The sequence below is a fragment of the Electrophorus electricus genome, chromosome 4 (assembly GCF_041902795.1).
Source record: "Electrophorus electricus isolate QZ-2024a chromosome 4, ASM4190279v1, whole genome shotgun sequence".
Lineage (NCBI taxonomy): Eukaryota > Metazoa > Chordata > Actinopteri > Gymnotiformes > Gymnotidae > Electrophorus > Electrophorus electricus.
This window is the reverse complement of record NC_137500.1, coordinates 36,281,789-36,307,230: the sequence shown is the minus strand read 5'-3', so window position 1 is coordinate 36,307,230 and position 25,442 is coordinate 36,281,789. Positions and strand designations below refer to the sequence as shown.

At 38.5% G+C, this 25,442-nt stretch overlaps 3 protein-coding genes across 9 annotated transcripts in view; 1 reads left to right on the top strand and 2 right to left on the bottom strand.

The window, feature by feature from the left end:
- Positions 1 to 25: 25 nt before the first annotated feature.
- LOC145657363 (bile salt export pump-like) lies at positions 26 to 2,809 on the bottom strand. Its single transcript, XM_081711719.1, has 6 exons — positions 2,799 to 2,809; positions 1,253 to 1,549; positions 1,047 to 1,131; positions 768 to 901; positions 417 to 588; positions 26 to 235 (listed from the first exon to the last, which is right to left on the bottom strand). Exons 1-6 carry the CDS (start codon positions 2,807 to 2,809, stop codon positions 41 to 43), a joined length of 894 nt encoding a protein of 297 aa, XP_081567845.1. The 3' UTR covers positions 26 to 40.
- A 6,208-nt stretch (positions 2,810 to 9,017) lies between these two features.
- dhrs9 (dehydrogenase/reductase (SDR family) member 9) lies at positions 9,018 to 12,667 on the top strand. The gene is given in 4 exon segments (XM_027021119.3): positions 9,018 to 9,132; positions 10,110 to 10,569; positions 11,005 to 11,168; positions 11,960 to 12,667. Coding segments are annotated over 3 exon segments (912 nt in total). The 5' UTR covers positions 9,018 to 9,132; positions 10,110 to 10,111; the 3' UTR covers positions 12,250 to 12,667.
- A 5,479-nt stretch (positions 12,668 to 18,146) lies between these two features.
- Positions 18,147 to 25,442, bottom strand: part of lrp2a (low density lipoprotein receptor-related protein 2a) — a 54,392-nt gene continuing 47,096 nt past the window's right edge. For all 7 annotated transcript variants that reach the window (XM_081713550.1, XM_081713551.1, XM_035522824.2 and 4 more), the window contains 15 exons: positions 24,816 to 24,947; positions 24,492 to 24,635; positions 24,083 to 24,248; positions 23,828 to 23,956; positions 23,395 to 23,615; positions 23,131 to 23,310; positions 22,727 to 22,846; positions 22,483 to 22,573; positions 21,636 to 21,703; positions 21,040 to 21,157; positions 20,670 to 20,796; positions 20,203 to 20,310; positions 19,939 to 20,055; positions 19,510 to 19,581; positions 18,147 to 19,384 (listed from right to left, as the gene is read on the bottom strand). In XM_081713550.1, the coding sequence (XP_081569676.1) occupies positions 19,214 to 19,384; positions 19,510 to 19,581; positions 19,939 to 20,055; positions 20,203 to 20,310; positions 20,670 to 20,796; positions 21,040 to 21,157; positions 21,636 to 21,703; positions 22,483 to 22,573; positions 22,727 to 22,846; positions 23,131 to 23,310; positions 23,395 to 23,615; positions 23,828 to 23,956; positions 24,083 to 24,248; positions 24,492 to 24,635; positions 24,816 to 24,947 (1,964 nt within the window). In that variant the 3' untranslated portion in view covers positions 18,147 to 19,213. The remainder of the gene's footprint in view (positions 19,385 to 19,509; positions 19,582 to 19,938; positions 20,056 to 20,202; positions 20,311 to 20,669; positions 20,797 to 21,039; positions 21,158 to 21,635; positions 21,704 to 22,482; positions 22,574 to 22,726; positions 22,847 to 23,130; positions 23,311 to 23,394; positions 23,616 to 23,827; positions 23,957 to 24,082; positions 24,249 to 24,491; positions 24,636 to 24,815; positions 24,948 to 25,442) is intronic.

Sequence of the window (25,442 nt, the reverse complement as noted above, 5' to 3'; positions counted from 1 at the left end):
ATTTCATTATTTGACTGAAAAGGTCAGCAATTACATACTATTACAGCTTATCCCGGATGCATTTGAGGGTCATTTGAAAGGCACAGACAGTAATAAACATTAAACAGTACCTTTCTGTCTCCTTGTCCTCTCCACTGAATGCTGCTACTGTTCTGATGGATGAGAGAACTTCATCAGCTATGGCGCCTGCCTTGGCATAGGCCTGTAGCTCACGTCCCGTCAGCCGGGCTACTGCCTGCAAACACACAACTTCTATTATCCCGACCTAGAGCTCCAATAGGCTGGTCTCTTGTCACTTTAATGCATACCTGAGGAAAGTTGAATTGCTTATGAATACTACAGTGATATATAATGGTTATTAAAATACTGATGAGAGACCATGACGGTTGCTTTCTTTGGAATGAATATGCACTGACCATCGCCATGAGTCCTGCTGCCAGGCCTATCAATGGGCTCACGCCAATCACCACTAGTGTAAGCTTCCATCCACCAATAAAGCCCACCAGGAAACCAAAAATGAAAGCGGACAGCCTCTCAATGAAGATGGCTACCTGGTCTGCTATTGCATTGTTGATTTTATTAATATCACTAAAGACACAGAGAGAAACAGACAATTATATTTATGGGGAATAAAGCACACTCTTTAATTTTAAAATGGTAAATAGTATCAGTCCAAACAATGCAAAACAATTTGGAATGCACATTTCATCAGTAATTTATTTATATTATTCATTCAGTCTTGGGGTAGAAATAAAATAAAATATTACTCAGATATTCTTGTGTTTAGCTCCCCAACAGAATTGCAGTCAAACCAGCCAATTTCCATGCACATGATCTTTCTAAAGTATGTTTTTCTGATTCTTTGTGTCTGTCTTGCAGCTGCAGAAACCCACAAAGCAATCTGAATTAAGAGAGAGAGGACAAATATGCTGTAAGTATGGGATAAACATGAGCATCACTTAAAATGATCCAATTTATTTAAATTATTTAAGTCCCCATGATGTGCAAATGATAGCGATAAGAATATAATAATAATTTTTTCACACCTGAAGGTAACTAAGAATGAATGCTCCCAGGCCAATGCCAGTATAGTAATAAGCAAACATGGTCATCTGTGCTTCAATATCCACACTGTGTAAGAAAAAACAACATCTCTGGTCTCTCCAATTCAATATATTTGGCGTAGAATAGGTACTAATGCCGACATGCATTTTAACTGTAAAAATTCAAATTTAGTCTGTTATACACTCACCCACATTGCACAGTACGATTATCTGCCATCTCGACTACTGAGCCGTTAGTCCAGGTGATGGTGTTATTGATGCAGGTTTTATTGGGATCTGCCAGTTCCTGAACCTCCAGCTCATAGGCCACAAAGGTGTTCGTCATCATGCCATAGATGAGCAGCATAAGAGGGAAGGCGGAACCATGGATGAGTGCACACACACCTCCCACCACCATCATCGCGATGTCGACCCATGTGGCAAAACGGAACAGCTGAAAATATCCTACTCCAAGCATTTCCTCTTTTCTTTTATCACTGCCATCCCTTAAGGTATGAAATGAAAACTATTAGTACTTTTAAATGGCACTGTATTGATTATCATGTGTTAACCATAGTGAGTATGATTTATGTGACTATACATAATGAATTAATTATATATATATATATATATATATATATATATATATAAAATTCATTATGTATAGTCACATAAATCATAAATCATAAAATTGTCTATGCTCAGGTTCAATACTCACATAATTTCAGTGGCTGTGATATAAAATAGAAAAAGGTTAGTAGCATTAACACCTTAGCCTAAAGAAGACAAGTAGTATTTGAAATTTCCAGTGACTGCTTTTCTTACAGAGTGGTGAATCTCATACTTCACATAAATGTCTTACCTTTATCATCCTGATATGTTTTCAAATCTTGATGATCTGGGCTGTAATGAGCTTCCTTCATGTTCTGTAATTTAGTGTGGTTAGTATCCCTCCTGAAACAAACACTGGTCCTATATTTTGCAAACATTTTACTAAAGCATTTGCTGTATTTAAAGTTAATAATGAATAAATATTGAAAAAAATGTTGAATATAAGAAGTTGTTTGTCAGCGTTTACAGATCTCGCATTGTGAAGGTGGAGGGAGGGGGTGTATGGTGTGGTGTGGCTGGACTGGCTGTTCAGAAAAGTATGACACTTAGTATGACACCTTTATATGTTCCCCTACAAGCTTGGCACACCTTTCTGTTGGATGTTTCTCCCTTTTTTCTTGGCAGGATTGTTTAAGCTCAAGCTTAGCCTGGCTAGATGTGAATCATGACTACACAGCTATTTTTAGGTCTCTCCAGAGATGCTCAGGTTCAGGTTGGACTCTGGCTGAGGACTTCCAGAAAGTCTTTCTGATGTCACTCCTGTGTTTTCTCAATGATATGCTTTGTGCTGTTGTCTTGTTGAAATGTAAACCTTCACCCCCGCCTGAGACTGTAAGCACTCTGGAAAGGTTTTCACCCAGTGTTGCTCTGTATTTTTTGAATCCATCTTTTCCTCCATCCTGACTAGTCTCACATTCTTTGTTGCAGAAAAACAGTATAACGCTGCCAGGTATTGGACTATACGGATGGTATTAATGAGATGAAATTCGGTGCCTGATTTCCCACACTGGGAATTGTGGCCAGACAGTTCAATTTTGGTTTCAGAAAACGTGAGGGTCTTGCTTCACATATTCTGATATTTGTTCAGGTGCCTTTTGGCAAACTCAGAGCAGGCTTTAATGTCCTTTTCTATGACCACTCTACCGTAAAGCCATAATTCTTGGGGTGCTGCACTGAAGATTCTTCTTCTGTAAGATTCTCCCATTTCTACAAAGGAACTCTGGACTTCAATCATAAGAGCCACTAGGTTCTTCTAGGTTCTTGGTTACTTGTCTGACAAAGGTACTCTGGGGCACTTTCTGTACTGCAGAAAATTTATTGTATCCTTCCCAGATCTCTGCCTTTACACAATCCTGACTCGCAAGTCTACAGACAATGACCCGATGGCCTTGTTTTCACTTTTACATATACTACCAACTGTTAGACTATATAGCTGCGTGTATGTGTACGTTTTCTGTTTATTTCTATTTAATTAATTTAGGCACAGGTGTCCTCCAGGGGAGTTGTAAAAACATTTCAAAGACCACTGAGAGAAGTTGGATACACAAGAGCTTGATTGCAAGTGGCATAATAAAGTGTCTTAATACTAACATAAATGCGGTAACATTAACATTAATTTAACAAGCACTAATGGAAGACACTACAGGGCCATAAAATGAACTCACCCATGTACTGTTGACCTATGGAGATAATAACTGCTTACTAGCAGAAGCCTCACACAGTATCATTTACGCAATTAAAAAAAAGTAATTAAACAAAAGGAATCATAAACGTCACTCATTTTTTCTTAATTTATGCCTTGTGTTCTCCCAGTTATTTCTTGCAATAGTCATACATATATTGGAATGATTAAAAGCAGGTTATGCATAATAAAGCTTCTCTAAATGTATTAACATTATTTCATGGGTTAAACATAAGTCACCAAGGACTTTCTTGGCTTGACTTCAGCTACTTATAATGCTTAAACACATTTTAAAAATCTTTTCAATAAGAACTTTCAAACAGCAATTTTAAGAATATTGATTCATTTAGTATATTTTTGTAATCCATTATATAAAGCAGTCTGAAAGTGAAAAAATGTTACGTACCTGTACCTGCTGTTGGGTATCGTCAGTAGTTCCAAGCAGTTTCTGTACAGTCTTGTCATTACTTGTGAGTACAACATGGAGTGGTTTATCCTATCAGTGTCCAGTCCACGCCTCCATGACTATCTGTGCCACTATTAGACTGATAAGACAATACTTCTAGCAAACTTTAGACAAGGCGAAGGTCTTCAAAGCTATGCTTTCTTAATAGATGTTCAAGTGAAGTGACAGATATATTAATATCTGTGTATTCATGTATAAATATCTATGTATTAATGTATTATCTATTTCATGAAAAATAATCAAGAATGTTATTAATATGTTTTAATCTTTGGTGTTGATGCATGTGTGTGTGTGTGTGTGTTCTATTATATTATTTGTGTTATTGGGCAATATTGCCTAGATGTCCTATTTATCTCATGTTTATTGTGCGTGATATCACGATTAGTTCCCCGTCTTGTGTATTTTAGTTCCATGCCATAGTTTTGTTTTCTCCTGCCCTCGTTTGATTTTCCACACCTGTCCCTTGTTTAGTTCAGGTATTTAAACCCTGTCTTGCTCCCTGTCTCTTTTGCTGTTCGTTGCATTTGTGTTTGTTTCATTGCATTTATGTGTTCATCGTGGTTGTTAGGCTTCATTGCGTTTATGTGTTATGTGTTGGTGAATGTTTTTGAAAGCCCATATATGCATGTATTTAAGTTTGTACTCCGTGCCTTTATGTTTATCCTAGCCTTTGTGTTTCCTAACCTTTGTTATAGCCTGCTTCCCCTGTTTGCCTTCATGTGTTTTGTTTGTTTGATCATGTATCCCCGTAATCTCCATATTGACTCTATGACCCTGGATTGCTACAACGACTCTGATTTTGGATTTACCCTTGACTGTATCTCTCTGGTTCTGACCCTGACTAGTTTAACAAGCACGAATACAGATTACAATAAAACTCCTGCCTTTTATCCGTAAGCGTCTGACTTTGCTTTCAGCATTACATGTTAATTTAAGTTTATTGAATGACCAAGGCCATTAATTTGTCAAAAGCTACAGAAAGATACATAACATGTTTTAATGTTTCTGTAAAAAAATGCACTACAGTTACAGTAGATGAAGTATTACAGTAGATGAATATTTAAATAGCCATAAAATAAATAACAAATTAAAACTGGTTTATTTAAGGAATGACCTGTAATTTAATTTAACTCAGTTTTGTTCATTCACCTAATAATTTCATCCACTCAGTTGACCTAACTTGAATTAAGACAACAAGGTCTTGTGGTCATTCCTTTCATTTTGTGATGCAATTCATTAATTACAATGTTTAAAATAAAGTTCGAATTAATGGTTAATTCAGTATGAATACAGTTTCCTTCTATATCCTAGTGTACTATATGTTAGAATACTTAGTTCATGTGGACCCAGCCTATTATAGAATATGCAAATTATATGAGAACATAAAGAATCACTTTAATTAACAGTATGTATATACTGTAAAATATATAATAAAGTTAAATGAATATATATATGTGTGTGTGTGTGTGTGATATATATATATATATATATATATATATATATATATATATATATATATATATATATAAAGTTTAAGTGAAGGTTTTTATTATTAAGGGGAAAAAACATCCAAACCTACATGGCCCTGTGTGAAAAAGTGATCCCCATCTTCGGAAAGCTGAGTTCAATTTCTCTAGCCACACCCAGGCCTGATTACTGCCACACCTGTTCTCAATCAAGAAATTACTTAAATAGGATGAACCTTCCCAGGAGTGGCCGGCCGACCAAAATTACCCCAAGAGTGCAACAACTCCTCATCCAAGAGGTCACAAAAGACCCCACAACAACATCCAAAGAACTGCAGGCCTCACTTGCATCAGTGAAGGTCAGTGTTCATGACTCCATCATAAGAAAGAGACTGGGCAACAATGGCCTGCATGGCAGAGTTCCAAGATGAAAACCACTGCTGAGCAAAAAGAACATGAAGTCTCAGTTTTGGCAGAAAACATCTTGATGATCCCCAAGACTTTTGGGAAAATAGTCTGTGGACTGATGAGACAAAAGTTGAACTTTTTGGAAGGTGTATGTCCCATTACATCTGGTGTCAAAGCATTTCAGAAAAGGAACATCATACCAACAGTAAAATATAGTGGCGGTAGTGTGATGGTCTGGAGCTGTTTTGCTACTTCAGGACCTGGAAGACTTGCTGTGGTAAATGGAACCATGAATTCTGCTGTCTACCAAAAAATCTTGAAGGAGAATGTTCGGCCATCTGTTCGTGACCTCAAGCTGAAGCGCACTTGGGTTCTGCAGCAGGACAATGAGCCAAAACACACCAGCAAGTCCACCTCTGAATGGCTTAAGAAAAACAAAATGAAGACTTTGAAGTGGTCAAAGTCCTGACCTGAATCAGATTGAGATGCTGTGGCATGACCTTAAAAATGCGGTTCATGCTTGAAAACCCTCCAATTTGACCGAATAACAACAATTATGCAGAGATGAGTAGGCCAAAATTCCTCCACAGTGCTGTAAAAGACTCTACGGGTACTAAGGGTGGCCCAACCAGTTATTAGGTTTAGGGGGCAATCACTTTTTCACACAGGGCCATGTAGGTTTGGATTTCTTTCCCCTTAATAATAAAAAACCTTCATTTAAAAACTGCATTTTGTGTTTACTTGTGTTCTTTCTCTAATATTTAAATTTGTTTGATGATCTAAAACATTTAAGTGTGACAAACATGCAAAAAATAAGATATCAGGAAGGGAGCAAACACTTTTTCACATGACTGTGTGTGTGTGTGTGTGTGTGTGTGTGTGTGTGTGTGTGTGTGTATGTATATATATATATATATATATATATATATATATATAAAATCTCACTGTATTATTTTTTACAGTATACAGTACAGTTTCCATTTTCTAAATACAAAATAACAGAAAGCATATATCAAATTAGAATACAGTAGGGATGAATTCATTTTTAAAACTACATACTGTTAATTAATTAAAGTGATAGATTATGTTCTTATATCATAGGCATATTCTATATATATATTTTTTTTTTTTTCTTTCTCAGTAGTTCCTACTGATCTTATATTTAATGCATGAACTCACCCACCCTCATGTGAGTGGCGGAAGAACATATTATTAATTCAGAGACAGATACTGATCTCTCTGCTTTGATAGTATGATAGGAATTTTTCCACCATGAATTCTACACAGGAATGTTAAATATGTATTGAAAAGTTGATTAAGGATTAAAATCTGTGTGAGAACACCTTTCCGGATCTTACTCAGACAAAGGTGCACTTGCAGACAAATATTTGATTATATTAGTTCTCAGGTCAATGCTCGCTCAGTGAATAACTTTACAATGTATATGAACTTTATGTCTCCTGCATTATCAGTTATTAATCAGTGCTACAATTAAACTGATACTTAGGTACAGCCTGCAGTTGTTTTATTATTTCCAGTCATAAAGCATGAATCAGATATAGGCACATTTCAAGCCACACACCTGACATTAGTTCTTGGGTCACTGCTTGCATGGATGAATAACTGATCTGCAGATGTGAATTTAAGCTTCTGCATTCAAACTAATACCGCAAATGTAGCTGTGTGAAATTATCAGTCATTTAGTCTGAAACACTGACCTGGAATGAAAAAAAAGAAAAAAGAAAAAAGAAAAAACAGGCTAATAAAAGAGGACACAAAAAAATCATCACCACTGATATGACACTGATGAAACGTCTGATGGACCATTTGACATTATAATTGCTTCCAATGACTTTACACTCTTTCAGCAAATAAATGGTCACTACAGCATACTATCACAAAGACGTGACTCTGGAATGTTTGCAAATTAATAATAGTTGACCGCTTTTTATCATACCTTAGAAATATTACATTCATAACACCAATCTCTTACTTTCTATAGAAGCAGTATAACAGCTGCAACAATAACGTCAATAATTTGTTCTTTGTTATTTCTTAATTTCTATAATCTTCCGAGCTGTCTGCAGAAGACTGCCTAATTTAGATTTCTGTTGCCCAGGAAGGTTACCAAACCATCCGGTAACAACCTTATGATAATAGCAATATTAGCCTACGTGTAATGAACTTATAGTCCTCATCACTATCTACAACTGTAGTAAACAATCTCCGTTAGCCTATGAAATAGCCTGCACTGTTAGATTCACTAGAATCGAAAATCTTTTTTTACTTTCAGGGTAAGATCTTGTCACACCGTTTCACAAATCTAGTTCAGATCAGTATGCTACACTCTTGTATATTGAACCCAAGACTAATATAAATTCGAAGATTTCGTGAAATCTTTATTGCGGTTTTTATGCTATACGCATTAGTGTGCAGCGTTCATTTTATTCCAATAAGCATTAAGGATGTGATGTAATATAGCTCATTCTATGAACAAAGCACACTGACATAAAACAACCAGGCTGTAATGCCAACATAGATCAAGATAATCTATTTATCAGCTGCAGATGTCTATGTTTAGGGACAGGAGGATTCCCTCAATAAAATGAGCCAAAACAGAAGAAAAAGTCCACAGGATTTTTGTTCGTGACTTTGTCATACGTATATATCTTATTTACAATGGATTGTATACGTATATATCTTATCTTATCTTATTCTAATATGTACTGTAACTCGCCTTACTATCTTGGGCAATAACCGTCGATGCAAACCAAACCATTTCCCCACTGCCCTCTAAGCTAGGAAGCTACGGAGTACCACCGGAAAAGCAAACTCTCCGGCGGCTGCTCGGGAAAGGTCCTGAACAGTGACTTTAAACATTTAACGCAGGCGCAGTACATTTGGTTTAAGTCTAGGAAGGGTTTTGTGCATGAAAGCAAAGAGACTCATTTTAAGCAAATAACCCTGTACTTGACAAAACAAGTAAGTTAAAAAACATCCATCAGGCATATTTACCGATGTCGGAATATTAGTAATATTAGTATTCATTATTATTGTTTTTAGTACTATTCAGCATTACCCCCAACCACGTTTAATGTACCTAAAATAACTTAGCGTAGGCTATTCCTTATTCACTTTATTTGAATAAGCACTGTATATAGGCAAATTAGAAGCATATTCTTCAGATGTAAAGTAAAGGAGAAGAATGAGTGCGATTCTGCTGTAGGCTGTAGTCACCTCATGAATTACACGGTTAACTGTTCGCGCACGATGAAGCTCAAGGGTTTCATATTTGAGTGATTTGGTGTGATATGGAGGAAGGTGTGCCAAGTGCTACACTGAGCAACGTTACTAACGGTAATCCAAATACCGATACTAACGGTAATCCAAATACCGATGTTCTGGAAGACCCATTAACGACATTAGGATTTTAATATGGATTTATATGAAAAAAAGGTACAGTGAAATCTGTCCAAATTTATGATGATAAGCAAGGGCTCTTAATCTTATGCTGTAGTAGAATTGTCTTGGTATTATAAGAAATTTCTAAGAAATAGATATCCAAATTCAATCTACACGAAATAGGTTAACTCGCCTAGAGGGAGTACGACTTTAATGTGGATTTATGAAAAATGGTACAGTGAAATCTGTTCAAAATTACACTGGTGATAGCCAAGGGCTCCTACTGTTATGTAGTAGTGGAAGTGTTTTTGCATCATGGGAATATCTGAGAAATAGATAATCATACCTTGAATGAGTAATACATTTAAATATATTACTCATTGTGTTTAATGTAATGATGCAAATAAACTAGTTCAATCGAGTAAAGTGTATTTTGTACTTATAAATGTAGTTAAAGTGCGTGTATACACCAAAGCACTTCAAAAATGCTTAAGTCGGTTTCTCTTTCTTTAGGCAGCGTTAGTTTGCAGTGAGCAGCGAAATACCGTAAATTCGCGCATATAGGCGCATCAGGTTTTAACTTGTCGATGACCGTGAGTCGTTAAAGAGCGGATAGCTTAACCGCAGTGAAAATTTATCGGGACTAAACGGAGAAGAGCAAGAAACGAAAGACAAGCTAAAACAAAAGGAAATTAAACAGGAACAACTGGTAAAAGATGGAAAGGAATCCGGATTTTCCTAATAAAGTGTCCCGATTATGCGTGGATAACCTTATGCAAGTTCCAAACATTTAAATTTACCGCATTTAGCTGACGCTCATCCAAACAGGGCTTGTTAAATGTTAACTACTGTACATAGTTGCAATTGCTTAATACAGCTCTGTGTAACGACTTACAATTTCCAAAACAGCTTTTTTTCTTTTTCCAGAATTGGACATAAATATGACGACAACTGCCATTCATCTGTTGAACAATTTTTTTTTTTTTCAAATTAGACGTTTTTGTTATAAATGTTTTCCTTCTCTCTTGCAGGAATGATTTTATTTATCTTAGGTCTGATATTCTTACTTTACGCCTTCCGGTGGGTTCGAGAGCTGAAACAGGTGCCAAACATATCTGAGAAATATGTCTACATCACAGGATGTGATACAGGCTTTGGAAACCTCCTGGCTAAACACCTAGACATACTGGGCTTCTGTGTAATTGCTGGCTGCTACACGGAGAAAGGAGAAGATGAGCTAAATAAGGCCTGCTCAACTAGACTCTCTACTGTACAGTTAGATGTTACTGACAATAACAGCATCAGCAAAGCAACAGACTTCATTAAAACACTGGTGCAAGCAAGAGGTAAGAGAGGATGACTAGGTAAACAGTCTTAACCTCTTAAATTCTCCGTGGTTAATGTGGCCAGTGTGTTTGGAAGGATTAGTATAATTGGAGGGCCATACTGCATCTCAAAACATGGAGTGGAGGCATTCAACGACAGCCTAAGGTGAGCTTCTGTTAAAGATATAGTTTTTAAAAAAGCATCATCCTGCCATGAGTTGTTAACAGATACCTGGTAAGAACACTACCAAGTGCTAAGCTATTACCAACTCTTGGAGTGACTGTTCAAAGGAATACTTATTCTTTTACCTTATGTAGATTTTAGTGCTATGTGCTAAGTGCTAAGTGCGTTTGTGATGTCACCGTAGCACAGGAAAAAACTTGTTTTAAAACATGTTGTGAATGGTATTTATTACAATTTTTATTGGCAGACACTTATTTTAAAGTGAAGATTGAGTTTTACTAAATCTATCATTAGAAAGAAGAAATAAATTAAGAGGTGTAATTGTTTAAATAATAGTACTCATTGACCTACATAAAATGTTTTCAACACAGAAGCCAGACACTTCTAATTTGAACATATTATGTTGTATGTCTACAGGATAAACATGGCACAATTTGGAGTTAAGGTTCTGTGTATCGAACCTGGATGCTTCAAAACAGGTGTGACTGACATTGATGTTATTTTGAACAATGTTCAGAAATTATGGGACCGACTACCACAAGATGTCAAAGATGACTATGGAAGTAGCTATATGGATCAAGGTTAGTTAAAACATGTTAAATACAGTTCAGTTAAAAACATGAGGGATGATGGTATCTTCTTATTTTATTTCTCATAATCGCTGTTGCCCAAGTGCTTATACAATGTGTTAGTATCTATAAATCACTGTGAATGTCAGGGTGCTCAGCTCTAGTCTAGTCATGGTAACCACACGCTACAAGATGTTGAAAAGACTATAAAGACTTGTAAGAGATGTTTTGACAGATTAATCAACAGTATGTTAAGTTTAATTGCATTGGTTCCTCTTGTGTTGGAGAGAACCATGTTGCTATAAATGAAGTATTACTGCAAGTAATACAGTTAATCATGTGATACCGACGGAATCTGTAATCTGTTTACTAATTAGATATAGCTAATAATACATGAAATAAATTACTAATGACAAAAATACAGGAAACAGGAAATGCTACTTAATGCGTATTTTACAAACAGCCTTAACATATATGTAAAACAGAATAAATAGCATTTGTTATATTTGGCAGATGAATTTATATATTTATGAATATATTTGCTCCCTTGGGAATTGAACTCATATCTTTGTTTTTGCTAGCACCTTGGTTTACTCATTGAGATACATGAGCACCTGTACCATACTACAGTAACAATAATATTTCTGTGCTTATCATACCAGTTAAGACAGACCATAAAAATAAAAATAAAACAAACCAAAGTTTAACAATTCAAGCAGAAGTATTACAGCAGTAGTATTTATTATACTAACCTTCAAAACTGACGTTCGTATTTGGGACTATTTGTGTTATACCAATTTTAGTGAAAGTATTCTTGAAAAATAAGTTTGTGAAGATGCTGGATGGAGATCTGATGAAGGTGGTGAGCTGTATGGAGCATGCAGTCGCTGCCGTCCATCCCCGCACCCGCTACTCTCCTGGTTGGGACGCCAGACTCTTCTGGCTGCTGCTCTCCTACCTGCCAACCTGCATTGCTGATGCCATAATTCTAAAAAACATTAGCAAACCAAAAGCCTCTGTTTATAAACCATTCCTTTGCTGTTCAGAACTACTGTACAAAGCTGGATATTCTAACGTGCTGCTTACCATGTAAAGCTATAATTTTCTAACATACTGTAACTAACTCATCTACATGTTACTAACTATAGCTATAGTCTAGGATCCTGATTTTTCTAGCCTAACCAGCCTGTTTTCAGTTTGTGCAGTCCAGTGTGTAAGTCGTTATGTAAGGTGCATCCATGACAGTGGGGGAGATACCAGTTTACCTCCAGAACTCTGGCTCACACAACAATGTCTCACAAGAACAGCAAGTCCAAGATATCACATCAGAGTTCAAGGAGTCATAGTAAAACCGACCACTGTCCACCACACTGAACATCTCAAGATTTTCTCTCTGCTTTTATTTTAATGACAGGTCACCAGAGGCAAGCTAATACCCCTCAGTGGATATGATTGTTGTGATAGTGTAGTGGCTATATAAACATAATTTAAATAACGTAATTGCAATTTAACAAGTTATTTTAGTTAATTCAGTTAGAATAGTCAGCAAAGTTCTACAAAGTTTCCATGGTGTCTTGTGAATTCATTAAAATGGAAAAAAAAAATTATATATTAAAAAAAAAAACATTTTAAGAAAAATAATAATCCTTTTCTGTTGTGTTGTTTTTGCACTTTAGTTATTTTATCTTTGTCATACAGTGTGACAAAAATGTTTTTTGTTATTAGATGATTAAAGAATTAATGCGCATAAGTAAAACACCCCAACAGGTTGAATACAATATGATTACTACAAAAGAGGTGAAAGGCTCATACGGTTTATCACACAGTTAGGACCTAGGATAATGTTTACTTTGTGCGTGAGAAACCTTTGATCCTTGAGTTCACCACTGTTGCCCAAGTGATTATATAGTGTGTTAGACATTAATGACTGTGGTAGCCATAAATCACTGTGTATGTCAGGGCGCCCAGCTCTAGTTGTGTAATGGTAATCATACAACAGAAGACTGTGAAGACCTTTACCTATAGTCTGATAGTCTGACAACGTTTCACATCCAAAGACAATGTAAGGGTTGGCACCAGGCCAAGGCACCCTCTGGCCACCAGAGGGAGGCCTCGAGTCAACCACACCGCTAATCAGGCTTAACACCCAACAGCTGGGTTAGACCTTATATAAACCCAGTGGCCCAATCCTTCAGTGTTGGGGCTTCGCTAAAGTGCTGAGTCAAGCTCCTAGCCGGCAACTTCAGGTATTGCGGTTTGTGAGCCCTCGTGCTACACCTTACTTCTGTGCTGCGAAAGTGTCGGTGTTTTTACACGTCCCTTTCCCTCTCGAGTCTGTCTCTCTCCTGAGGCTTCCCTTAGCCGTTCCCAAGTTCCTCCCCGTTTTCTGGTTTTGTTTGGGAAGTTTTAGTTTGGTTTTCCCTAATGCATCGGGGTTGCCATTTCTTCCCGTGGCGTCCTTTGTTCTCCCTTTTTCCACGCTCGGCGTGGTGTTTTAGTTTTTTTCCTTTTGTTTTACCTGATCCAAGATCTGCACAGGGGTCTGCTGTTAGAGCGTGGTTGCTCACTCAGTAGGCAATTGGTGTTATCACCTAGCTGACCTAGGTTCGAGTCCACCTTACAATGTAGTCTCAGATTATGATTTTGTAAAGACTGGCTATTTTACACGTTCACTATTTCCAAGACTGCAACTAGATTCTTTCTGAGATTATTTCCCATCATGCACCTGCTGGAAATTTACAAGAGAAATTGTTGAACAATGGTGCAGAAACAAGTGGCTTTGGAAACAGTTGTCCTTGTAAGTACAATGGTTTATTCTGAAAAAAATAACAGCCAAAAAGACAAGAGCTGTAGTTTCCAAGGTCTCTCCAGAGTCTCCTGTGTCCAAAGTCTCATCTGCCTACTTACTAGAGATGTTCCTGTTCTGCTTTGCTGCTTCCTGTTTAGTGCTGGAAAGGGCTCACCTATTGGTTGTTGCAATGTCACATTACTCTTTTTGCCTGACTAAGATTAAATACTAATGATAACATGGTTGACTTTATCAACATCAAGAGTAGAAAGACAGACTTAAGACAGCTATCCTTACACCAAATGATCGAGATGACGGAAGTATGCCACAACTCTAGCAAAACTCATGATTTTATTCTGACACTGGAAATTTGCAGTAGTGAACTCACTTGACGTGGTTTGGTATAAGGCCAGCATAAGAGGCCAGATATCAGTGCAGTTTGGTGGGGGTTTTTTCTCCCCCTGCTCAAATACACCTGACTCAGTGTTTAGGCACATATTAGCCAGCAGGTGGTGCACATGGAATAGACTATTCTACATAAACGCTACCTGACTTTAGGTGCTGTGCATATCACTGAATATTAACTGCATTTACCTAAATGACGAAACAAAAAGAGAAAGGAAGCCTTACTGCCCTGTCAAGTCTACTCCAAACTAAAACACCAGTCTTCAGTATCTTTCCTTATTGCTATAATGCTTCCTGGTGTTCTGTAGGTATCTGAAGAGGGCATCTCCAATCTTGTACAGGTAAGAAATCAATCACTTTGAGGCATGCTGTAAATGTTCTGCTGAATCCATTGTAAATTCAACTGATTGTAAATTTCTCTGCTTTTTGGGTAATCACCTCAAATTTAGTATGGTCATGCGCATTGTAAATTATAGCTGTTATTGCCAGTTCTCGCTACTTAAGAGACTCCCTTAATTGGTGATGTGAATGGTAAGTACGTCCGTCACTGGATGCAATAGTGAATTTGTTAACCTCGTGGCCCGCCAGCTTCATTATCAAGGGTTGAACATAATTGCTGTGTGTCTAATGGAACCTGGTGCCTGCAAACTAAGCACTGAGCCTCCCCCAAACTGAAGACTGTTCTGCTCAGTGTAACAGACAGCAAAAGCGTCAAGAGTGTGGTGGAGTTTGTGCATCATGAGGCCAGGGAAAGAGACGAGATGGACAGTTCGGGGGAGGTATAGGGTGCCAGCTCGAGTCGAGCACAGCAAAAAGATAAAATGGAGATACAGGCATTTTGATGACCATGCAGCCCTCATACCAACCAATAAATCTGCTTTTTTTTTTCTTTTTTTTTTTTTTTTTGTCTGAGTAAAAACAAAGCATCATAACTGTTTGAATATTTTAGAGACCTTTATACACCATGCATCATGTATGACCTGATTAAATCCTTGACAATAGTGACAGCACTCCAGATTTATTAGGAGGTCCTCCATAGCAATTTCTCATTTGCTATGGAAATATAAGAATTAATTCCCATACAAAGTGTCTGCACTTGTAGTAAATGCCAATAAGACATAGCTTTTAAGCAAATGTGCAAATCTACGCATTTGTTGTAACTGGGTACAAAATGAAACCCTGTGGTCTGAGATGTTTAGAGCCAATGGTTTGATCTGTTTTGATGACTACAGGTGTGTTCCCAATGGAATTCTCTTAAGATCCTTCATAATGTTTCCGCTTATGCTTATTTAGACTGTAAATATCAATATCTACACACAAAGGTTTGTCTTGGCTCTTCACTGAACTTGGCCTAGAGCTGGCATTTACTGGTCACTTTTACAGTACTGCTGTTATAAGCCTACACTGGACTTTAATCTTGTATCACAGGCCTAGTCTAACAGATTTGCATCAAATTCGTATTACGTTTTGTGCTGATTAACTTTTGCTTTCTTGTTTATAGGTCTGGGGATTTGGTTAACAATGCTGGATGGGCTGTTCCCATTGGCCCCAAAGACTGGCAACAGATTGAGGACTTTAAGCAGTTTCTAGATGTTAATCTGATTGGACTGGTAGATGTGACTGCACTTCCTGTATATACCGAGGAAGGCCAAGGTTAGGCTGTGAAGGTAGAAAGTATACTGGGTCAGCTATCCGTCATCAGAGGACACTGCCTGTTCAAATGGGGTATAGAGGCATTCAGATGCACTGAGGTGTGCAGATTTAAAGAGGACCATCCTAAACCAAATGGAGTCAGAATTGTGGATTTTTTCCAGAGATTGCAGAGACTCCCTCCAGAATGTTAACAATAATAGCCTGCCTGGGGCAGATAATGTTGCACCAGGGTAAGCGTCCAGTCAAAAGAAATGCAAATGTAATTGTTCAGGAGAAGTGACTAGTTCCTTTTTTTTTTTTTAATATTAATGATGCAAATGATGATCTAACTTTTTTTTTTTTTCTTTTTCATGCATTTCAGTGGTTTATCTTTAAGTTGGATCTTATCTATCTTGTGTCCCCATGAGCAGTCCATTTTTATGCTTTGTAATTAGGAGAGACATTTCGGTGTGACAGGTCAGATGGAACAGCCATCTCCTCTACATGGATGACCTCAAGATGTCTCGTTCACTTCTGGCATACATCAACTGAAAAGGTATGGCTACAAGGAGAGGAAAGGTAATCAGAATTGAGGAAATTGTGCTACCAGAAAGCAACACTGATATATAAATTAATATAAATAAATGTATGGAGGGTTTCATCCCAAATCCATCACTCTGGGACTATACACTAAGTGGAAGGAGGGGAGCCAAGGATTAGTGTGCATCAGTGCCACTATCCAGAATGAAACGTCAAAGATCCAGGAGTATGCTAGGAAGATGGCCCCAAGTGAAGAAGTGCTTAGTGAGTAGCAGAGACAGCAGAATCCAGAGGAGTATGGGAATGAAGTGGAGCAGGAACAATCATGGAAGGATAAACCTCTGTATGGTATGTTTCACCAGCAAGTGGTGGAAGTGGCTAATATGGAGAAATCCTCTCAATGGCTCGAAAAGGTTGGATTGGAAGACAGCAGAGAGGCACTAATCATGGCAGCATAGGAACAAACACTGACCACAAGATCAACAGAGGCTGGCATCTACCTTATCAGGCAGGACCTTAGATGCAGGCTGTACAAAGATGCCCCTGAGACAATCCAGCACATAACAAAGGGATGCAAGATGCTAGCAGGCAGAGCATACATGAAATGTCAAAGCCAAGTAGCTGGCATAGTTTATAGAAACATTTGTGCCAAGTACAGGTTGGAAGTTTGAGCTCAGTGGGACACCCCCCCCCCCCCCCCCCCCCAAGTTGTTGAATGATTGGACTTCAAGATCCATACTGACAAAATGGAAATGGATAACCAGACAAAGCTAAAAAAAAATAAATACCAAGGGCTGAGAAACACTGGAATAACTGACTATTGGTTCCCGTGAAAATCGGAGCTCTAGGGGTTATGACTCCCAAACTGGGAGAATGGCTCCAGCAGATCCCAGGAACAACATCTGAGATGTCCATGCCCAAGTTCCTGGGAACAGCTGAGGTTCTACCAAGGACCCTCAAGCTCCTACACCTTTGGCAGAAGACCCAGGCTATATTCTATGTATATGGTCATTGTTTTCTTGTGACTAACTGATCACAATCTATTTCCACAAATACTAAGTTATTGACTGTTTTTCTGTGAATGGGTGTGGGGAATGACTTGTTTTTATTTATTTAATCTATGCACGTACAGTTTCTTACTGGTTGTGAAAATGCCATTTTAGCAGGTAAAGCTGGGACATAAGGCTATTAAATATATACTGTATGTCCTGTTTACCACAGAATGTGACTTATCACTGAAGATCATCAATTCTGGAAAAGGTTTTATATCCTCTCACTATTCTACCACTAATGTATGTTATGATTACAAGCTTTAAAAATCACCCCTTTTAAAGATGTAGTGTAATTATTCATCTACTTTGTTAGAGTAAACATAATTTTAGACAAATGTGGTATAAAACAATACATTTATTAAATTTTCAGCAGCTTTTATCAGATTTCCAGTTCCTTTTGATGAACAGAATGTTCATTTTTCCTTTCATTAATATACAAAATCATTCAATAATCTACTCCATGTATGCCAGCAGAAAATGATTGGCCTGGGACAAAAAAGCAAATATCAATATGTACTTTAAATCTGTAAAATATCATGTCCAGTGCAATCATTCAGCTCAACAAATAGGATGAAAAGTGAATAATAACAGTTGAATTTAATTTACAAATAAACAATGAGTCATTTCAAGTATCACTGAAGATTCTGGATCTAGGCCACTGTAGTATGATTTGTTGAAATATCTGCTGCTGTGCTTGGAATACTGGGCAAAGATGAAAAACGTTCTGTTTCACTTGTTATATTCCAACTGTTTTCAGTCCCTTTCTCCTACAATTATAGCATTCCAGTCCAAATGCTACAGGAACACATTTGTCACATTTCAGCACTCACTGTCAGAAAACAAAGCACAGTTGCCAGATATTTACAGGCTGAATTCTATAAGGTCTTTATAATGATTCTTCTTGACTCCATGAAACATCAATTATTTTTGTTTGAATCCAAAATCATATCTGCAGTTGTATGTACTGGGATAAGTCTTTTGCAGTTCATGAATTAATGATAGCATTATTTAATATTTGCATATATTTAATATGAAAAAACATACAGTTGAGGAACTGATTGGAACAGTGGACCAAACAGTGATGTGCTCTCTTTCAATGTGGAGGTCAGTCCACAGATGAGGTATATAAATATGCAAGATACATGTTCTTCATTCCTGTGGAAAATATTGATTAAAATTTATATGCAAAGAAGCGGTCCTGGCAACAAATCACAGCTCAGCATGCCTTGCACGCTACCATGGTTTTCTAAGAATCTACGAAAAAGAATAATATATTGCAAAATATTCTATCACCAGATATTACCAGCAATTTATTTTTCAAATTTACAAATGTACAACATATCCATAACATTTACCATCAGCAGCAGCAGTGCAAAGATATACATATAGTACATCAGAATGATAAAAAAAAAATAAATCATTAAACATAAATTGGCATACAGAACAGCAGAAGGCATAGTTTAGACACTTTTTCTGAGGGTTATACAAATGCATTCTCTTCAAAATAGTTGTACGTTTCTTTTTTTATACACAGGAAGCATATAAAAATAGATTTTCTGCAAAGAGGGTTAACGTGTCTTTGTTTTTCCCCCTTCTGTGTGCGTCTGCGTGTGTGTGTGGGAGAGACGGGAGAGGGAGGGTTATATGTCACTGTCCTCTTTAACCAGGCTGGCTGTGTCTCTGAAGGTGTTCTCTGTAGGGGAGTACATGCTGTGCTTCTCATGCTTGCTGGCTTTGGGCTGTGGACCAGAAGGAGCAGGCTGGTCTGAGGCACCGTCCTCTGAACCTGCAGCAACCTGCTCTTCCTGCATCTGAAATAACAAAACCACAACGAGAGCCTTATCCGAACTGCTCCTCAGGGGGGACTGGTTTTTAAGACGAACAAGGTTAATTCTTTACATTTCAAGACTGATGTATAAATACACTTTTTTATTACCTCTGAGTATGTTGGGTTTTCAAACGTTGTACTTGGTTTCAGTTTTCTTTTGAAGAAGCTCCACTTGGACTCCTGTAACATAAATGAGCAATAGTAGGGTATTGTTTATTACACTGATGTTGGCTAACAAACTCTAGCACTTATTGTTTATTGCACTTATCATTGTCTAAGATAGAGCTTATGTATTTTGTGCTTCTAGGCATCAGCACTGATCCCTGTATTTCTACAGTATTCTAGTTCATTGGTATATTGGACTCTAACCTACTCTACTGGCTAGGATGTATTCTATGAGTAAATGACAAAGCACTTTTGTAAGTCGGTCTGGATAAGAGCGTCTGCTAAATGCCGTAAATGTAAATGTAGCAAAACAGCCCAACTCTGAACTCTGGCCTTGACATATTTAGTTAGCTGCTTTGGATCTGTTCTCACCTGTGTGATCTCAGGACCTCCTGGAATACTTTTCACCTCCAGTCCTTGCTGCTGTGCATGGTACACAGGATTCTCAAAGTTGTCTTTTGCCTGGTCTCCACTTACATTTACAGTCACCTGTTTGCAGCAGCAAAACAACTTGCTCAGTTAGTCTTTAAACCTTCAGTCTGACATTAGCCAAAATGTTGCATAAAAAAGACACTAGTAAAAAAAGACACTAGTAAACTGTAAAATGCACGCGGGTATGTGTGCTGTTTGGTTTACCTGTGTGGCATGTATGACTGCAGAATCACCTGACATGCCTGTAGCTGTCGAATAGAGAGGGTTCTCAAAAGTAACTGGTTGCCTTTCCAAATTTGCAAAGTTCTCATCCTGACAACAGGGAAGAATAATCTTACAAATTCAGTTTCACATTGACCAACCTCTTTTTGGAAATATCTGAATACAGCACTGATCTTCTGTAGATTAAGGCAAAAAGGATTAAAAACTATTCTAGTCTCTTTAAATCAGTTTCACAAGATTAACTAGGTCCTCAGCTGCTTTGCTAGAAGCCTATTCCATATGAACCTCAGGGCAGTGAGTGTCGCATTTGTAGCATTAAAACCGGGGTTAAAAGTTTAACCAGGGTTTTCAGTGCTTGTACTTAGGACCAACATTTTCCACAATGCATTTAAGATCTATTTGGTAAGAAGTACTTGGTGGTAAATTAAAACAGAGTGGTTCATGTTTACCATCTGCATGGCTCTGTCAATGACTGACACTCTCAAAGTCTGGGGCTCCAGGTCCATGGTAACATTGTCCCCCGAGCGGAAGGAGACACCATTTCCTGTGTCTCCTGACTTAACCAGGCTGCTGAGGCTGAATTTGAGAGAGCCAGAGATCACACAATGCTTGATTCATGTGAACTTAACTCATACTTTTATACACAAGGGAAAATAATTTTGTAGAGTTTTTTCCCCAGGGCAATCACAGTGATGCTTTTTTTGCTCATGGTTCTGACAGGTGATGAAGGCAAGGTTCTGTGAATGTTTTGGCTCTTCCTACAATACCTTCCTATAGAGTAAGATGTTCACATGTTGGGGAGTAAGTGTGACGGAGTACCTGGGAAGCTTGGGCATTGCAGGGATAAGAGAGCCAGTGCGTTTATAGTTGAGGAAAAGCCCAACAGCTAGAGCTCCACTTAACAGAATAATAATTACTGCCAACAGCACAGCTACAGCTAAAACATAGAATGAAAGAGAGAGAGAGAGAGAGAGAGAGAGAGAGAGAGAAATGTGAACTGTTGTGTCTAGTGAGATGTCTGTGCACTGGGATCATTATCACTCTAATGCAAATGGTAACAAACACATTCATTCATTAAATTGTTTGATTGTTTATATATATATATAAACAAATATATATATATATATATATATATATATATATATATATATATATATATATATATATATATATATATATATAATGAAAAATTGTTTGTCCAATGTTTACAGAGCCAGTGTATTCCAACACAAGGTACAAATATGAAGCAAACCAGCAGTTGATGACTAGTCAATCATGTGTTAATGTACCTCTTACAAAATATAAGATTAACTTGAACTTTATACACACAAAGAACCAACTTTATTAATGTGTAAGAAATGTGGTAAGAAGGGCACTGCATGGCTGATCTTGGGATGAGAAAACACTGTGGTCACCTGTTCCAGCAGGGGCACCTCTGGACTTGCCCATCTCACAGTAGCTTCCAGAATAGCCATAAGGACACCTAGTTGGAGTGTAATGGATAAAAACGTATGACATCTCTCCCCTTTGTTACTTATCATTACTCAGTCCTTCACCCATTAATTTAGTACAGTGGCTGTGAAGACACAACACGCTGCAAATGGAAAAAAGCGTTGCAATTACACAAAGTTTATTCATCAGAATGAAAACACACGCGCTACATTTCCGAACCACAGCACAAAGTCAAGTGCACGCAAATTAAGAAACGCTGCAGATCCAGCCACAACACAACGGAAGTGGTTCCAGAGGACACGAAGAGGCGATAGACTCCTATGAGACTGATGAATAATTATATTTGCGATTACCACGGATTTGCCATTGGTTAGGATGATACTGAATGAACAACAGTATCATCTTTGCAACCTGGCAGTAGCAACAAATGCAAGAATGCAAAGCACGAATAAACCAATGGTTCATTCTGTACCATTATACCAATGACAAAACCGCGGCAAATGCAACTTTTTCACTAGCTGTTCGGTTGTCCGTGTCCCCCTGAAATGTGAACGGATTTGCAGTGTTTCTGAACTTGTATGTGTTTTCTGAATTTGCACCGCATGTAGCGCACGTGCTGTCATTTCTAATAAAGCGATTTCTGAATTTGTATAGTGTTCATGAATCTCCACTGCGTTTCTGAAATATAGCGCATGTGTTGTCATTTTGTTTTGTGCAGTTGCAGCGCGATGGGATTTTCCGGCCACAGTTTAGCCTTTGCTGGAATAAAAAGGGTTTTATAATGTTTTTATTGTGCTCCTGAATTCTCACTTGCACTTGGGCAGGCCCGCATCATCAGTGTAGCATGTTCCCCGGTTCATGCACCGGCACGCCAGCGGCATGTTTACCTCTGTCTCTATGGCTGGAAGGACAAAAGCCATGCATGTTTAAACGTGCGCTGCGGATAGCTGTCACCACAACACCACAGAAAAGCGGATGCAGTATTAACATAAAAAATAGCAGTCGCTCCAGTAACAGCCATAATACATGCACAGTCTACTAATGTATATCTTGCCTGCATCACATTCATTCTGGTTGAAGCTGAGCATCGAGGAGCCCTGTGGACAGGCACAGGTGTATCCACCAGGCCGTAGCAGACAAAGGTGACTGCACACATCCTTACAGGGGTTCACCACTGAGACACAAGCCAGAAGGGAATTACTGAACGGAGCAACTATTTTCACAGCCTAACAAAAAATTACATCTAAGATTATACCTTATATGTGAACCAATGAAAATTGTGTGATAATAACACATAGTTTATATCAAACAAAGGTACAAAGGAAAACACTAGCGACACAAACACACCTGCCAAAATATACCTTATCCACTCTTATACCTATCCACTCTTGGTTGACATAGATAATCAAGGTGACCCCATATTGAAGTTTAATCACCAATTGAATGACTGCCACTCACCCGAGTTGTTGTATCTGTGCTCCTGATAGATACGGACTTGTGTTAGCCAGGGATTTATGGTCAATACCTTCACTTTATCCCCCTTCCCAAACTTGTCAGTCTTCCACACCTCACCCTTGGCCTTTGATGTCCAGTACACATGGCCCTCAAAGATGTCCAGACTGTAGGGGTTCCCAATATCTGCAAACAAAATCACCTTGTTAAATAGAATATTGGACATAGATGCCTGCAATCTTCACATATGAAAGAACTTTGGAGACTGACCTCCAGACATTATGATCTTCCTGTCTGTTCCATCTGTCTTCATCGATTCAATAATGTTCTCTTTGGAGTCACACCAGTAAATCCTGTTGCCATTGAGATAGTCTACAGACAGTCCTGTAGGCCAGCCCAGATCCTCATCCAGCAGCACTTGTCTGTGTTGGCCATCCATCCACGCTGCCTCAATCTTAGGGTTCCTGCCCCAGTCGGTCCAGTACATCACACTATGCGACAAAACAACAGAACACATACACAACATGACGGGGACTAATGAAGAACTCCACGCCCATATGACAAACACTGTGTGAGCATCACAGAAATGCAGAAATGCATAGAAATCTCCCAGTACAACATTTGGTTAGTTAGTTTAGAATACAACCTATGCACCCACAATGCATGTTTCTACATTAGCATATTAACTCAGAAAGTTCGTTACCCAAGACTTGGATTGACGACTATTGCGGCTGGCTGGTCTAGATCAGAATGGATAAGCCACTTTCTGTACCGCCCATCCACTTTGGCCACTTCAATACGATTGGTGCCAGCATCTGTCCAATAAATGTGTCTAAGATATAAAAGAATGGAGACTTTAACCAGAGAAATGTAGTTCCAGACTCTGTCGGGCCATTATACTTGCAAGAATACTTGCAAGAATACTTGCAACAGACTAAAAAAAAGTCATTTTATGTACCGTCCAACCCAGTCCACAGCAATGCCATCAGGGGAGGAGATGTATCTAATGTTGAGATCCATCTCTTTCACTGGGTTGTTCCCATGGTCTTCAAATGTGGTCATATATGCTCTTTTTATGGAGCCAAACTGACCACCACGACCCAAAACTGTCCAGTACACAATGCCTGAGAACAGATCAGTATTTAGTAATATAGAATATGGTACAGTCCATGCAACATACAGGTTTGTAGATTAGATCAGCTAAGAAATGACAACTTGAAGGGTTTTCATGTCATTAGGGAATTACTTCAAGCAACACAAAATAACAAGACTAAGCAGAATAAACTCCTCATCTCAGAACTGTGCTTGCCCCTTAGGTATGCATTTAGCCTCAGTGATAAGCTGCATCACGAGTATGATGGGCTTACTGAGTGCCTGGCCCTCCGGGTCCCACAGGTAGTCCAGAGCCTGTATATGCTCAGCATGGTCCACGTAGTCTGAGTACAGCTCAGATGACAGGTCATAGCGACGGATTCGCACGTTATCGGGCAGTAACAGCACCGGTGGATTGCCTGAAATAAAGAGAGAGGCACAAAGCAGTGAGACAAAGCAAATAAAGGGATAAAGAAAACAAAAACATAAAAAAACTATGCGGAGGCTATAAGTAATTAGAGTGAGATGACGAGAGCAGTTTAGCCAGGAGACAAACACCGTGTACTTATAAGTGAAGTAGTTGCTGCTTAGGAACCCACCTTCTGCGGCACATTCTAGCCCACGCTGCAGTCCGACGGAGCGGAAGCCATCAGCGCACAGACACTCGTAGCTGCCCTTAGTGTTCCTGCACAGCTGAGGACAAGTCCCATAGATCTCACACTCGTCCACGTCTGGAGAGAGAAAGACACAGAGTCAACATCTCAGTCTAGACCCAGCAACTGTGGCTAATGACCCTTTGTGTTAGGGAGTGCCAGGGAAAGTATTTGCCCCCAGTTGAAAACTGAATTTGCAAAACAAGACAGGGTATTTACAAGACAACAGAGTATATTCCCATGTATGCAACAGGGTAGCGCAGTGAGAGCAGTGGTAGCTCAGTGGTAGCTCAGTGGTTACAGTACTTGAGTTGTAGTTGGAAGGTTACTGGTTCAAGCCCCCCCGGTGCCAAGTTGCCAGTGTTCAGCCCCTGAGCGAGACCCTTAACAACCCTCAGATTGTAATCAATTGTAACTTTAAGTTGCTTTGGACAAAAGTGTCAGCTAATTGTCACTGGGAATCAAACCCATAGCCTTGTTGTGATTGTCATTTTGCTCTACTTGCTTTGCCTGAGTGGTTCTCTGTTGAAGAAGTTTGAATTTATGCTATTGAGCAAAGCTGTTATAATAAAT

Coding starts and splice junctions, on each gene's coding strand:
- LOC145657363 (XM_081711719.1), bottom strand. Junction 902..1,046: donor TCATTCTTAGTTACCTTCAG/GTGTGAAAAAAT, acceptor CTCTTAATTCAG/ATTGCTTTGTGGGTTTCTGC. Junction 589..767: donor CTAAACACAAGAATATCTGA/GTAATATTTTAT, acceptor CTGTGTCTTTAG/TGATATTAATAAAATCAACA.